The 15,179-nt window shown below is 42.5% G+C and overlaps 1 protein-coding gene across 1 annotated transcript; it reads left to right on the top strand.

Annotated features, from left to right (window-relative positions):
• The first annotated feature begins 662 nt into the window (after nt 1–662).
• On the top strand, nt 663–13,525 carry slc6a4a (solute carrier family 6 member 4a). The gene is made up of 14 exons (XM_061827749.1): nt 663–856; nt 1,985–2,729; nt 4,463–4,597; nt 5,029–5,251; nt 6,374–6,512; nt 6,898–7,032; nt 7,513–7,616; nt 7,750–7,877; nt 8,051–8,163; nt 8,796–8,927; nt 9,831–9,930; nt 10,025–10,125; nt 11,341–11,508; nt 12,133–13,525. Exons 2-14 carry the CDS (start codon nt 2,252–2,254, stop codon nt 12,205–12,207), a joined length of 2,031 nt encoding a protein of 676 aa, XP_061683733.1. The 5' UTR covers nt 663–856; nt 1,985–2,251; the 3' UTR covers nt 12,208–13,525.
• Nucleotides 13,526–15,179: the final 1,654 nt, after the last annotated feature.

Below are 15,179 nucleotides of genomic sequence, written 5' to 3'. Positions count from 1 at the left end.
TCAGGGCAAAAGTGTAGGCGGGGGGGGGCACTCGGTCGGGCATTTCTGTGGGAAATCTGGAGGGTCGTGACACCTAAAATGTGTATTTTTACCAGATTACACGAGCCTCATAAATTTAGTGCAGAAACCCTCAGGAAGGCAATTTATTCACCAAATGAATACTAAGAAGCAAAAACAGTGAATGCCAACAAATTGTTCAATCAAAAAGTCACAACCGATATGAAGTTTCAACAATGTTGCAGTTGCAGATAACTATTTCACGCAAGGATATGTACACTGAATTAAGATTTTGGACCGAGCAGGATGCAATGTCAGAGTTACAGCGAAACGTTGGCGATCAATGCAAAAAAAGTTTGACATTTCCAGATGAGCTCGAAGAGCAGAAGTCCAATAAAGTACGCGCAACATATTGTTCAAAGTTCAGATAATCTGATTTCGGATGGCTACACAGCATAAAAGTATAGTTAAGGGGGGGGGGGATTTCTGATAGCTACACAGCATAAAATTATAGTTAAGGGGGGGAATAAAGGGACTGCCACCTGTTAGTGTTCGTTTCTGTGTACCAATATTGGAATTGTAGTCCATTTTTCTGACCACAGTTGGTATATTTGAAATACTGTAGCTGTTGTGCATGTTTGACGGCTGCGCCGCTGTGCGTCTCGCTGCATGTGTGTCAGTGTGTGTGTGTGTGTGTGTGTCGGTGAGGTGGAGGCGGAGAGAGGAAGAAACCAGCGAGGCTCAAGAGCGCAATGGCCAGTTGGCTCTCCCGGTGTACGAGTCCACGCCGGTTGTTTCCTTGGCCGGTTTTCTTTAATTTGCTGCTGCTTCTGTCTTTTAACTGACTGCCACTCATCAGGTAATTAATATCTCCGCGCTTAGTATATTCCAGTTTTAATGGAATTTCTATAGTTGTGAAAGTTTTTGGGAGTTTCATTCTTTGCATCTCCTTTAATATTTTGGAGCTTTTGTTAAAAAAAAAATAAATAATCGCACCTAGGAACAGACTTTTTTGTGATTGGAGACTTACTGAGTGGAGTGAATGAACTTTAGATTGCAGAGAAAATGTTTCTTTTCTGTGGTTTTACACATTGAAATGCTTTATTTTGGTCCGAGGTTTTGGGGAATTATGATGAAATGAAGTTATCGGCGAGATGATGATTAGTTTTCAACGCCTTTAACATGAGGATGACCATTCGTTGAGTCACGGAGTACTAAAATGCAAAATGCATCTAACTGAAGTATTACTAATAACTCAGCTGCAGCCATTAATTGTGATAAGTTCATATTCCCTTGAAAATACAATCTATTATTGATTATCCTGTCTTATTTTGTATTCTGTATAGATTCAAACAACATTTTGTTCACTAATTGCACAACAATGTGTATTTAATTCAAATGCGGATTTTTAAAAATGATTTCTACTACTTTCAGAGGACATCTGTTTTTTGTTTAGTCATTGTTGGTTTGATTGAAATTTCAGTTTCTTGCTGTTTTTGTTTCTTTCCAGCGCCTGTGGTCTGTTTATTATCCTCACGCTGAACAAACATTGGACAAACGTTTCAGCAAATTATGCCGATGCAGTCTAAGCGCTTGCTTTTCCTGCTTTTTGTTTCTTTACACGCATATTTCAATATTGGGATTGGGAAGTTTTGTTGTTTCATGCGCTTCTTCTTGCCCTCTAACGTCTTGACTATCGCGTTTCGACTATCAGATAAGAGTGACTAAAGTTATGTAACTCTGATGCATTCCGTATGAAATTGGATACACAAAAAGGTTCAGGGAATCGTGTTTTCCCTCCCCCTTTTTTTTTTTTTTTTTTTTTTTAGCTGTGAATGTATCGCTTATTTGTATACCACTCACATATTTGTATATTGTAACAGTCAAAGTTCAAAGTTGAACCTAGAGTGCACTTTGTTTCAATCATTCATTTTTATCGATGTTCTTGTGTCAATACGTGATGTTTTCTCGGTTTTTCTTTTTACAGCGAGCCTTTGATAATAAGCAATTAACAGATCTACAATCCACGCTCTATTTTCTTCAATATTCGCCCTCTCCTCGCCATTGTACGTCCGAGAAGGCCGCCGTTACTTCTCTGCCGCGTCATTCCCATTCTCTCATCGCCCTTCAGCCCCTCACTTTTGTTACCCTAATGGGCACCGTATCGGGCCGCAAGACCGTCTTATTTTCACTGACCTCTTCCCAGCCGTAACCGCCTCATCTAAAACGCAAACACCACAATCAGCGTGACCCGATGGAGACAAAAGATCTGATGATGGCCAACATGTCGACAAAGGACAGATGGGAGAGCGAGCCCGAGAGAGGCAAGGAGAGCGAGGAGGTGAAGGCACAAGAGGAGGCTACTCAGGACGAAAATTGTCGACTGATGCTGCCTGACGGTCTTGCGGAGAGAGGACCAAAGAGCCCGAACTCGGCTTCCGGGCAGCAGGTGTCCAACGGCTTCACCGCGTCCGGCGGCTCGCAGAGCTCCAAGGAGGGGGCGGGGCTTCCCGAAGCGTACTCTCCGGGTTCGGCCACGGGGCCCGCGGGCGGCTCCGGGTCTACTGAACCGCTGGGAGGCCTCAGGACTCTGGTGGTCCAACAAACCAGCTTGGACCGGCCCAGAGAAACTTGGAGCAAGAAGGTGGACTTCTTGCTCTCTGTGATCGGCTACGCAGTGGACCTCGGCAATGTGTGGCGTTTCCCTTACATCTGCTACCAAAATGGAGGAGGTGAGTCGGGGAGGGAGTCTGAGTTACTACGCAATGGTCAAAATGTTTTTGTTTTTTTTTCTGTGAATTTTAGACTAAATGAGATCTGCATTAAATAACACTACCTAAAATGAGTTTTCTGAAGTAGCACAAAAATATGTGCATCCATTTAAGAGCGGTGTGTTTCCTCATCACTTTCAGATGAAGGGACAAATGTGAAATTTGGTTCCTGTGCTGGTCCCGAGTACTGGACATCCACATACAGTGCTTCACACATTTATCAGAACACCACCCAGCGTAAGAGCTATGCAACAGATGCCCTAAATTATTCGCAATTTTTATTTTTCTGCAATGGTTAAACCATCAGTCTGTACAAGCTATTTAACAGAAATTAATATTATTGAAACGTATTTGCAGGAAAAAAATGCACATTTGTTTCTTCAGATGTCAAATTGCTTTCGTGAACAAAAATATATATTTTTTTTCTTAGTTGGTCAGTGTTGCGCTTGATTAATTTCTGACTTCAGGGAAGAGCTGAGAGAAGTAATTGGGCCTGAATTTGTGATTAAAAAGCTAAATTCAGTTAGAAATTCCTCGTTCCTGTTCAGAATGGTAAAATGTTGGACATTCGTTCACACTACCACACATGGTAAATGTTTCAAGCGATGGATTTATACAATCTGACTAGTAAAATTAAGCAATTCTGGCTGTCAGTCACAAAAATCCTTCCCTCCCACAAAACAAAGACTCCTTTTCCACTTTTATTGAAACTGCACTAATAAAGTCTGTGCAATTTCCTGTTTTGTGTGTGCGTGTGAATCCCGAGATGGGCTCAAGGAGACGCTTGATACAGGCAACAGTATTAATTGGGTGGGGTTTTGTTTTATTGGAATGGCCTCCGTCTCCTGCCTGCTTAATAACCTGTTGCTTGGCCAGGTCCTCAATCAACGCTTATCTTTGTCAAAAAAAAGATGCGCACACATTCACAGGAAGTAAACTGATAATCAGATACCAGTGAAGAAAGGGGAGATGAGATATTAATAAATGCATGTTAGAATCTAAGCGTGCAGTCTTTGCAATTTAGAAGCCTGCAAGCTAAAACCACAATAGAAAAGTTAATATTAAAGTGACAGTCAAGGTGTAGTACTTTTTTTTTTTTTTTTTTTTTTTTTTTTCCCAAGCAGATATTGTTCTAATCCTAATCGACCGTATGCCTTTTATTGATTGTCGTTTACTGGAAAGAGATTCCAGATTCAGAATTGACTGCGCTGTGTAAAATCACCTTTGTCACCTATTTTGCAGTTCCCCCATCCATCCATTTTCTTTGCCGCTTATCCTCACGAATGTTGTAGGGAGTGCTGGAGCCCATCCCAGCTGTCGATTAGCAGGAGATGGCGTATACCCTGAACTGGTTGCCAGCCAATCACAGGGCACATGGAGACAAACAGCCCCACTCACAATCACACCTAGGGGCAATTTAGAGTGTCCAATTCATGTTGCATGTTTTTGGGATGTGGAACGAAACCGGAGTGTCCGGAGAAAACCCACGCAGGCACGGGGAGAACATGCAAACTCCACACAGGCAGGGCCGGGATCAAACCCGGGTCCTCAGAAATGTGAAGCCAACGCTTTACCAGCTGATCTGCCGTTCCCTCATCCATTTTTATTTATTTATTTTTTCTATTATATTTTTCTTTTCTTCCATCCCTCCGCTCCAACTTGTTAACAGTCTGTCCCTGTTGTCCTCCCCTCAGGTGCCTTTTTGCTTCCCTATCTGTTGATGGCGGTGTTTGGAGGCGTCCCGCTCTTCTACATGGAGCTGGCTCTCGGTCAGTTTCACCGCAATGGCTGCATCTCCATCTGGAAACACATCTGCCCCATCTTCAAAGGTAGGAGGAGATGGGGAAGAGGGGAGGGGGGGTTAGTAAGAGCTCGCAGTGTGAAAATAAATGATACATGATAATTGGCTGGAAGGTGGGGGGGGGGGGACATGTCAAGATTTCAACGGGTTCGTTCAACCTGTTGAGGAGCTTTGAATCCTTGAACATTTGCAGCGATGTCCTGACTGTTATGGAAATTGTCACATTTCTGCGGCAAATGTCAGGTGTTTTCAAATTGGATCAAATACAAATTGTTGAGGCTGCTAAATGTCAGTCGCCGGAGCCTAACTTTGAAAGTGGCGCTCACTAATCTGTCCAGGACACCCCAAATATTTTCCTACTTAACAAATGACAAAAGTACTGCATACACATGTGGAAGACAGAAATTTCTCAGTGTCATTGAAAGTTCTTTCTAAGCACCTTTTTGTTCTTTTGTCCAGGTATAGGCTTTGCTATCTGCATCATAGCCCTCTACATAGCCTTCTATTACAACACCATCATGGCCTGGGCCTTGTACTACCTGTTGTCGTCGTTCCAGCCCACCCTTCCGTGGACCACGTGCACCAACAGCTGGAACACGGGCAACTGTTACAGCTACATGTCCACTGACCAGAATGTTTCATGGTCCAACTCTTCCATCTCCCCCGCTGAGGAGTTCTATACGTAAGTGCATGTAAGTGGGATGTAGATGCAAGGGGGGGGGGGGTTGACGAGAGGGAGATGACAAGTGTATAGCATTTATGTACAACAGGAAGCAAGAGCCACAACAATATTTAAGAAAAAAAGACAGCAAAAATGTTGACGTATTGCAAAAATACATGTGAAACTGTACAATTAACAAGACAATAGACTTCACATTATGAAATTCAAAGTGAGCCATGTGCATAATATATATAAAAATATCTGTACGCTTATTGAAAATATTTTTCTTCACAAAAATCTGTCAAACAGAATCTGTGTTTACTGAGCTACATTACATTGTGACTGTATGACCAATTGTTCAATCCAGATATAGTCACCTCATATTTAAATAATAGTAATAATAATCCATTCTAACAATGTGTTTTGGGAAATGTTGCAGGAAGGACATTAGACCCGTTGGTTGGTCCAGTATCCTTCAGGCTGTTTTTGTGATTTGTCCAAGGTGCTTGATTCCATTTGAAAAGTTGTCCAGAATTTCCTTTTGTCCACATAGATGGCGCCAGTCTTATTATTTTTGCTTTGTGTGCTTAACTTTTGACCGTCCCAACTGTCCACTTCCACTTCCTTCTGCTTCCCGTTATTTTTTTTTTCTTTATGCACTTAGCTACGCTTGCTTCTGATGGAATCTGTACAATAATTTTGATGTCAATGGACTGGTTAAAAAAAAAAGTTACAATAATAGACAATTATAAAGTCACAATTATAAACATTACAATGAGTTATTTGACATTACCCAAAGCCCAGCTTTATTCTCTTTGTAAAGGCAAAATATGTTTTTCCTTCCCACCATACTACTGCAGTCATGCGACCTACAGCATGCCCACTTTGCATGTATGCAAACATTCTTGTAGCAACACAAGGGTGGAAAGATGTCTGTCCAAATGCAGAGTCCAAAATGTAATAAGTTACAGAAAGTGACCATCTATTAAAAATGTGTACTTTATTCAAAGCAAATGTGATTTCCAATGGGTCCATCTGTGCTCCCGCCCTTAATCAATGTTGTCTCCATTTCATCTTTGACTTTTGTCAGCATATTATCATTTTGTCTCTTTCCATCTACTACCCCCGCCTCCCCCACTCCAGTCGACACGTGTTGCAGGTCCACCGCTCTTCAGGTCTGCACCAGCTGGGTTCCATCAGCTGGCAGCTGGCCCTCTGCCTGCTTTTCATCTTCACCGTCGTCTACTTTAGCATCTGGAAAGGCGTCAAGACATCAGGAAAGGTAATCGGCAGCCCCCAGCGCTCGCTAATTGGGGGACCGACTCACTCACTCACTCAGGATGGATGGATGGATGGTTGCCTTGCGGGGAATGTTTCTTTATTTATGTCCCGCTCGTTATCGTTCGTCATCGCTGTTGGGCGAGTCGGTTAGAGAGGAGTCTTCTGCAGTTCGCCACTTAAGTCAATGAGACCACAAACCAGACCTGAAAGTCTTTTTTTAGCAGCTTGACTTGATTCAATTTCATCAAATGAAATACAAGAACAAAGATCAACTGTATGAAGTGATGTCACACTTAGACCATCAACGGCGCCCGCATAAACATTGACAATAAAGTATTTTTTTTAAAAGGATGATCCATATCAGGTTCACTTATTTATTGTTTCAGGTGGTCTGGGTGACGGCCACTTTTCCATATCTGGTCCTCCTGGTGCTCCTTGTCCGTGGGGCCACCCTACCCGGGGCCTGGAGGGGCGTGGTTTTCTATCTCAAACCTGATTGGGAGAAACTGCTCAGCACTACAGTAAGACGACTATTATGTTAACATCATCACAGAGGTTGGGTACGCCAGAAACGGATCGGATTATTCACTTTCTCGTATTCTTATTCTGGATTTTTTTCCAATGATTTAGTATATCTGTTACCGATAGTTTGATGAGAATCCAGACATTGTGTCATTAATTATGTACAGTAATCGAGATAACAATTTTCCCATAAAAGGAAAATAGATCACTTAATTAGTTCATGGAAACACCTCAAATGTGTAGCTTGTACACATCGTCCATGATTCACTTGGGCTCGTAGGATGTTTTTTGTTTTTTTTTTTACTTCTCCTTGAACCAGAACCACCAGCAAGTATTTTATGTAATGAATGCCCAAATTCTCCATTTAGCAGGACACAAATGAAAATATTTTTTTTTTTTGTAAAACTGTCTTTTAATTACTAGTAATTGAACTACTTCTTTCCACCGCCTACAATTTGTTCCTTATTGTTGTGTTGAAGGTGTGGATTGATGCTGCAGCTCAGATCTTCTTTTCGCTGGGTCCGGGCTTTGGCGTTCTTCTTGCCTTTGCCAGCTACAACCCGTTTCACAACAACTGCTACAAGTAAGTTTAACCTAAAGGAGCCGATGGGACAAAATCGAAAGTCACAACAGCAACAACCTACACATTGGACTCTACAGAAGATACACAATTCTTCGTTTGACGCACGCAATCCTTTTTTCTGCCCCCCTTCCAGGGACGCTTTGGTCACCAGCTCGGTGAACTGCCTGACCAGTTTTCTGTCCGGCTTTGTGATTTTTACTGTGCTGGGCTACATGGCTGAGATGAGGCAGCAGGATGTGGATGCTGTTGCCAAAGATGCTGGTAAGAAACTGCACAGAACATCTCTATTCATAATCGCATTGTTGGGGAAATATGACTTCTCACAATAGACTCCCCTCAATTTTATTTCAGCTCACAATATCATTTCAGAACCTGCCATGTTGTACTTTATTTGAACTAGCATCTCCCCTTACTTGTTGTCTCTTTCTTCCTAGGACCCAGTCTGCTTTTCATCATTTACGCAGAAGCCATTGCGAACATGCCAGCTGCAACCTTCTTTGCCATAATCTTCTTCCTCATGATCATTATGTTGGGTCTGGACAGCACAGTAAGTCAACTCATGACGCTCATGACGCACAGTCGGCTGTGATGAATGTGTCAGTGTTTCCCCCCCCCCCAAAAGAGAGAGATCTCTGAAGCTCTTATTGGATATTGATAATCAGCATGGAGTCAGGAATGCTTTATGCCCTCTTTTCATCCATCCCTCCATTTTCTTTGCCGCTTATCCACATGAAGGTCGCAGGGAGTGCTGGAGCCTATCCCAGCTGTCAACGGGCAGGAGGCAGGTTACACCCTGAACTAGTTTCCAGCCAATTTGCAGGGCACATAGAGACAAGCAGCCACACTCACAATCACCCCGAGGGGCAATTTAGAGTGTCCAATGAATGTTGCACGTTTTTGGGATGTGGGAGGAAACCGGAGTGCCCAGAGAACACCCACGCAGGCACGGGAAAAACATGCAAACTCCACACGAGCGCGGCCGGTATCGAACCCGGGTCCTCAGTACTGTGAGGCCGACCCTTTACCAGCTGATCCACCGTGCCGCCCCTTCATTTCACGACTGTGGATATTACTGTACAATGAGTTCCTTTGTGTAATTTTATAGTACAGTACACATATGTATACATTGCGTGTGTCACTCACATCTCCAGTCAGTTCCCTTTGTGTTCCCCTCTTCAGTTTGCCGGTCTGGAGGGGGTGGTCACCGCCATGCTCGATGAGTTCCCCAACGTCCTTGTGAAGAGACGAGAGCGCTTTGTCCTTGGCCTCGTTTGCGTCTGCTACCTCGGGGCGCTCTCCACGCTCACATATGTAAGTCGTGTCAGTCTCTCCTCCACTTTATGTACAGGTTATGCTAAAAACTAGATTAAAATAACGTAACCATGCACTCTTTCCAGTCCTGATCTGGAAATCACTACAGCATTGCTGTGATGTATTAACTTCTAATACCCTAATTCCAGGCCTACAGAGCGCACCTGGTTATAAGCCTCACCTAGTACATTTGTAAAGGAAATACCATTTGGTACATACATGGGCCGCAGGCGTATAAAAGACGCAAGTTCCCACATTGAAACACGAGATATTTACAAAGACGGTACACAGAGAGTTTAATGCTCGTGGTGCCGCGCTAATGATAGCGCCGCCACGCTAGCAGGGTTGGTTAAAAAAAAAAAAAAAAACTGGTGAAAATCACAGACACGGCAGTAACATGCTCGCGCGGTGCTAACAGGGTCGGACCAGTAAGAGTCGTTTCCTCGGCACATATATTCCATTGGTCTCACTCTTACCTGTTCCGCTCGAGTGGCCCCTTGCGGCCGTTAGGGGAAAAATGCACAAATTAGCCGCATCACCGCATAAACCGCAGGGTTGAAAGCGTGTGGGGAAAAAAGTCGCGGCTTATGGGCCGAAATTCCGGTAGTTTCATTCCATTCCTTGATGTCTTAGGACAAACCTATTTTTAAGTATATAAATATGCTTCTGTGTGTGTTGTAGCTACAGTTAGCTAATGTAATTAGCTGCAGTTTGCAATCATGAGAAAGTACCGTAGTAATTCCTTTACCCTCAGAGCCCCTCAATTAAGGTAAGGGGCTATTTAACGGCTGTGCTCTACACGTGCAACATGTTCTCACCATCGTGTGTGCACAAGGCTCGTTGCGAAGGAGCGATTTAGGAAAAAGGCTTTTTCAGCGATTGTCCTTTTCCTTTTTGAATCAGGGAGGCGCTTTTGTGGTGAAGTTGTTCGAGGAGTACGCCACAGGCCCTGCAGTCATCACTGTGGTGCTGCTTGAAGTCATCGCCGTTTCCTGGTTCTACGGTGAGTTTGGCCCCGAGTTCTGTCCTGAAAATCAAGACTCGCACTAGCACACATTGAAGATGAACGTGTGTGTGTGTGTGTGTGTGTGTTTCAGGTACGACGCGCTTCTGCAACGACATCCAGGTCATGCTCGGTTTTCACCCGGGATTCTTCTGGAGGATCTGCTGGGTCGCCATCTGCCCCACCTTTCTGCTGGTGAGAGACGCACGTACACAGAAGCGAGTATTCTTATCTTATCTGGGGTCAGCTATCCTTCGGTTCTCGGAAGCACAACGGGCAACTGCTATAGTTCCACATAAATTCCTCCTGTATATTTACATCGTTTTTGTCTGCGTCAACAAACTTTACTCCTAAAAGCCGTGGAAACCAGGACGCACGCGCACCGCATTCAACTCATCTTCCTAACGTAATGTTAAACTGCAAGTGGAAACTTGGCAGACATTAATCTCCAACCAGTGGAAAAGTACTTCTGCTGTATCCTTGAGAGAATTTGGGTGGGAAAATGTAGTTAGGATCTCGCCGGATCCAAGACCTTGCGGAGAGAATAAGGCGACACATTTTCATGTGTTCTGGGACAGTCCAATCATTTCATCACAAAAAATGGAGATAATTATGAAAGTCAGGATTCTTTTTAAAATTTGAAACCTTATGCTTGGGATTAATACCGGACATTCTCAGGGGTCCAGAAAATGAATATATTGACAGTATTTTGTCACTAGCAAGCAAAAAAGCTATTACAAGAAAAAGGTTGATTAAAAAATACTCCCACAGTTGAGGATTGCATTAAAGTATTTCAAGATATCTTTAAAACGGAGAAGTTAACTTTCATCTTGAGGCAAGAACAAGATAAGTTTGAGAGACATTGGGGAAAACTGGACAAAATATGAAAATATTTATATATAAAAAGATGTTACTACATAATGTGAAATCATTTATCTTAATTTTGTTCATTGGTTCCCACCACTTACTGATTTTGTTGTTGTCATTATTATTATTATTATCTTTCCTTTTTCTTAGTGTATTGTGCAGTTTTTTTTTTGTTTTTTTTTTCTCTTGTCTCGTTGTCAGAACAGGTATCACCCAAGGGTTCCGATACCAAGAAAATTTGAAACCTAAATTGTTTTTTTTTTTTCCTTGAAGCGAATATGTAAATCATTGCGCATAGTTTTTGGAACGTTTGTTGTGAGGTGCTTTGAGGTCGTATCATTTTTCTTCTTTTTCATTACTATGATTATTATTATTGTTTTCCCTTTAAGGTTCATTTCTTTGCCCACTTACAGGTATGAACTTGGTTGAGAATGACCTACTTTATTAGCTAATTAGAGATGAGAGAAACACTCCTATTCTGTCATTTGTAAAGGTATTATTATTTCATCCCCACCCCAAAAAAAACTAATCTTCCGTTTACAGTTCATCATCATCAGCTTCCTGGCCTTCCCCCCCGACGTCAAGTTATTTGACTACCAGTACCCACCTTGGACCACGTCCCTTGGCTACACTATCGGGGTGTCTTCGTTAATCTGCGTGCCTGCTTACATGGTCTACCACCTCATCAATGCCAAGGGCACTTTCAAACAGGTATGCCCCTCCCTCGCGCTTTTTATTTTGCCGTTTAACTCCGGGCTACACAAACACACCCGCGGGTGATGCTGGTCGGCTTGTCACTTGCCCACACGGACTAGGAAGTGGGACGTCCTTTCGTTCCACATACTCAACCCACTGCTTTGTACAGTCGCACACCTGCCACACTGTAATGATGTGAAAAAAAAATCTAGATATCCTATCAACATGGTTATAATATCGTGCTAAGCTGTCGTAAGGCCGCATTGTCCTGTATTGACACAACTGAGGAGGCGCGCTATGACACTGACACGTACTGTCAGCATGCTGCCGTGTAAACATAGACAGCACATGACAAAAACATGTTAACTCCTGGGGACCGGAGAGTGTGAGCAATGTCAAACTTTTTCTCACCAGTGGGGTTTTTGTTCGCTAGTATTTTTATTTTTTTTAATAAAACTTCAGTCATAAAATAATTGAAAAGTGTAACACTGTAGTATGCATGTAATAATGTGCTAATTGCTAGATAATGGACTCGCGCATAATCACGTCTGGCACCTACAGATTCCCTTTTTTTCCCCATTTTTTTGAGAATTATTTTTTTATTTTAGTTTATATTTGACCTGTAAATATGGTTTGCAGCGTTTATCAAAGAGCATCACTCCTGAGCCCAGCAATGAGCAACACCGAGGCTTCATAGTCACCAACGCAGTCTGACCCGTCCATCTCCCCCCCCCTTCCTGTGGCAATTTAAGCTCCTTAGAGCCCCCTCTTCTGGATCCCTCGCGCCAGTACAAAACATCAAGGCTACCTTTCACCACGTTTGCCTCGTCATCATGCATCTCTCGCACCCGATGTCTTTGTGAAGCTGATATGCATCAATTTTTTTTTTGGGGATGTAACATAGGTAGGATGATTGGTTGCATCAATTACGTTTGCTTCGGCTCAGTCCGGGTTTGTGAGCAGGTTTTCGTAAACGACATCTTTCCATTTCTTGACGAAGCGTAGCTGCACTTTTGTTCAGGCAACACTTATTTTATACAATGATTTTCAAACTGTACTGATCATTTCAACTAGTGCACACATGATTGTCCTTCCCTTCTGTTTCATGCCATCATTTGAATAATATACAGATGAGTTATGCATTCTAATATGTAGCAAAATTCAGGTATTCTCTCTCGTCACTGAGACCAAATATATATTATTTGTTCTGCTCATATTTCATGCGATGTGACGGTATTGTTGTTCCATTTTTTTCTTGGACTATAAAGACAGACTTTCTGAGTTCTAAACACTGCGAAGCGGTGTATTTTTGTGACATGTATTTGTACTGAATGTGTGTATGCATGACGGACTGTTACATCGGCCTCCAGAAAAAACCTCACGTCGAAGTTGTTTTCCTTCGACAAGCGCAAAACAAAATGTGCATTTCTTTTTGACAGGCATCTGCATTCCGTCACGTCAGCACATTTACGTTGCATAATGATGACGCGCGTTCGAGTCACCTTCTGAGCTTGTGGTCGTGTTGCGGCGGCGTCGGTAATAGAAACCAAATACGGACTTGATAGCATCACCAAGGTCAACTTCTAAAAGTCGACTTAAGACTTCAAATATGGCAAGTACTGTACATCCATCCCAATGTGTGTATTTCCTCAGTGTGGTAGTGGCGTAATCTATCCTGTGAAAACCTGTTTAAACCGTGTAGCTGGTTTGTGTGTGTGTGTGTGTGTGTGTGTGTGTGTGTGTGTGTGTGCGCGTGTGTGCGCGCGTGTGTGCGTGTGTGTGTGCGCGTGCGCGCGTGAAATGTACTCAAGGTGTGTGCAGGAGAGCGAGACGGCGTTGTGTACAAAAAAATGCTCTCTCGTTGTTGTCAACTGCCAAATGGCCCGAAAGGACGTGACTCCCTCAAGTTACCTCTCGAGCTCGTAGAAGATCGATGTGTCTACAAAAGACAACCCAGAGTGTGTTGACATCCTTACCTGTATAGAATAAACCTATAGAAATATACAAGATAATAAAAGCTATATGAAGGGAAACAAAATGTCTTTGGTGATTAATTTTTTTTTCGTCTGTTGCCAAAGTTTTGTTTGCTTGTTCCTAAAAACTGTCACGATATTATGAACACTTGCAGGATGAAGCGGGATCGAGTGAAGAAGGTATTCTACGTTTTATCATTCTGTAGTTATTAATACCCAGTTTTGTGTGACTCCGTCAGTTATTTAGCACATTTTTTTATGGTACAAAATGGCACAGCATAGGGTTGTTTCATACAACTTTTTTTTTTTTTTTTCCCCCTCCAGACTTTGACCAGTGCACTTATTTAGTTAAGTACTCACCAATACTGATACCGATTACCAATACCACTATTACTCTTACTAAAGGCCTTTTGTAGCACCAACCACTGTCAAGGAGGACTTAATCACGAGTACCTGATACCTATAAAGAAGGGCAATATCGGCCCTGCATTTGCCCATCCTGAACACCAAGTACTGCTTATGAGTATATTATAACCTTCTGATGGCGTGAGAAACCAAAATATTTTAAAAAGTCCACTATGATGTAATGCGATTCTACAGTCCTGAAAATGGCAAACACGACAGCGTATGGTAAGCATCTGAAAATGAAGGACATATTGTGCATAACAAGATAAGTGTATTTTAAATCAAATGTGCTTTTATTCGGTGCTTTGTGGGAGATCTTACAGGTTGAATATTTTCATTTGTAGTGAAAGGCATAATATGGAAATGGCTTGATTGTGGTTTGTGTTCTACAGTAGTTTTCTACCAGTGCAAACCTCTTTTTGTGTGTGTGTGTGTGTGTGTGTGGTGTGTGTGTGTGTGTGTGTGTGTGTTCAAATCTAAAGTAATTTCCAGTCTATATACAGTGACTTTTTTTTCCACACGCTTTCAACCCTGCAGCTTATGCGGCGATGCGGCTAATTTGTGCATTTTTTTTCTAACGGCCGCAAGGGGGCACTCGAGCGAAAAAATGAGAGTGAGACCGGTGGAATATATGTGCCGAGGAAGTGACTTTTACCAATATGTTTTATTTTAACTGACCCTGTTAGCACTGCGCTCGCGTTACTGCTGTGTCTCTGTGATTTTTAACGGTAAGTTTTTATTTTTTTTCATTTTTTTTTTTTAACCAGGCCTGTTAGCGCTGTGCTAGCAAGTTGCTGCTGTTACTGGCACGTCTCAGTGATTTCGGTATGTTTTTTTTAACCGTCCTGTTAGTGCTGTGCTACCACGTTGCTACTGTGTAGCTGCTGCGGCAGTTGTATGTTTTTTTTTTTTTTTTTACCGTGTTGTTGCTACGTTAAGCTGAGATAATTAAAACTTTGAAAACGCTTTCGTCTTTGTTTGTAAATATCTTGTGTTTCAGTGTGGGCACTTGCAGCTTTTACACAGGTGCGGCTTATGCATGTACCAGATGGAATTTCAATTACAAATGTACTGGGTGAAGCTTATACTCAGGTGCGCTCTGTAGGTCGGAAATTACGGCACATGGCAAAAAAGCTGCTATAGTTCCTTTAAATCTGCTCTCTGAATGTAATGCGCACCATAATTAGTGTGGCAACAATCACTGGTCATAACATTGGGTACACCTGCGTTATCTTTTATCATCCAATCACATCTGATACGAGAGTTGTGAAAAGGCTCTTAACATAATGACAATTTTGATTAATACTA

The sequence above is a fragment of the Syngnathoides biaculeatus genome, chromosome 8 (assembly GCF_019802595.1).
Source record: "Syngnathoides biaculeatus isolate LvHL_M chromosome 8, ASM1980259v1, whole genome shotgun sequence".
Taxonomy (NCBI): Eukaryota; Metazoa; Chordata; class Actinopteri; order Syngnathiformes; family Syngnathidae; genus Syngnathoides; species Syngnathoides biaculeatus.
Note: the sequence above shows the minus strand (reverse complement) of the source record. Positions and strands in the feature narration are given on the sequence as shown.

Coding starts and splice junctions, on each gene's coding strand:
- slc6a4a (XM_061827749.1), top strand. CDS start 2,252: ATGGAGACAAAAGATCTGATGATGGCCAACATGTCGACAAAGGACAGA. Junction 6,513..6,897: donor GCGTCAAGACATCAGGAAAG/GTAATCGGCAGC, acceptor TTATTGTTTCAG/GTGGTCTGGGTGACGGCCAC. Junction 7,617..7,749: donor TTTCACAACAACTGCTACAA/GTAAGTTTAACC, acceptor CCCCCCTTCCAG/GGACGCTTTGGTCACCAGCT.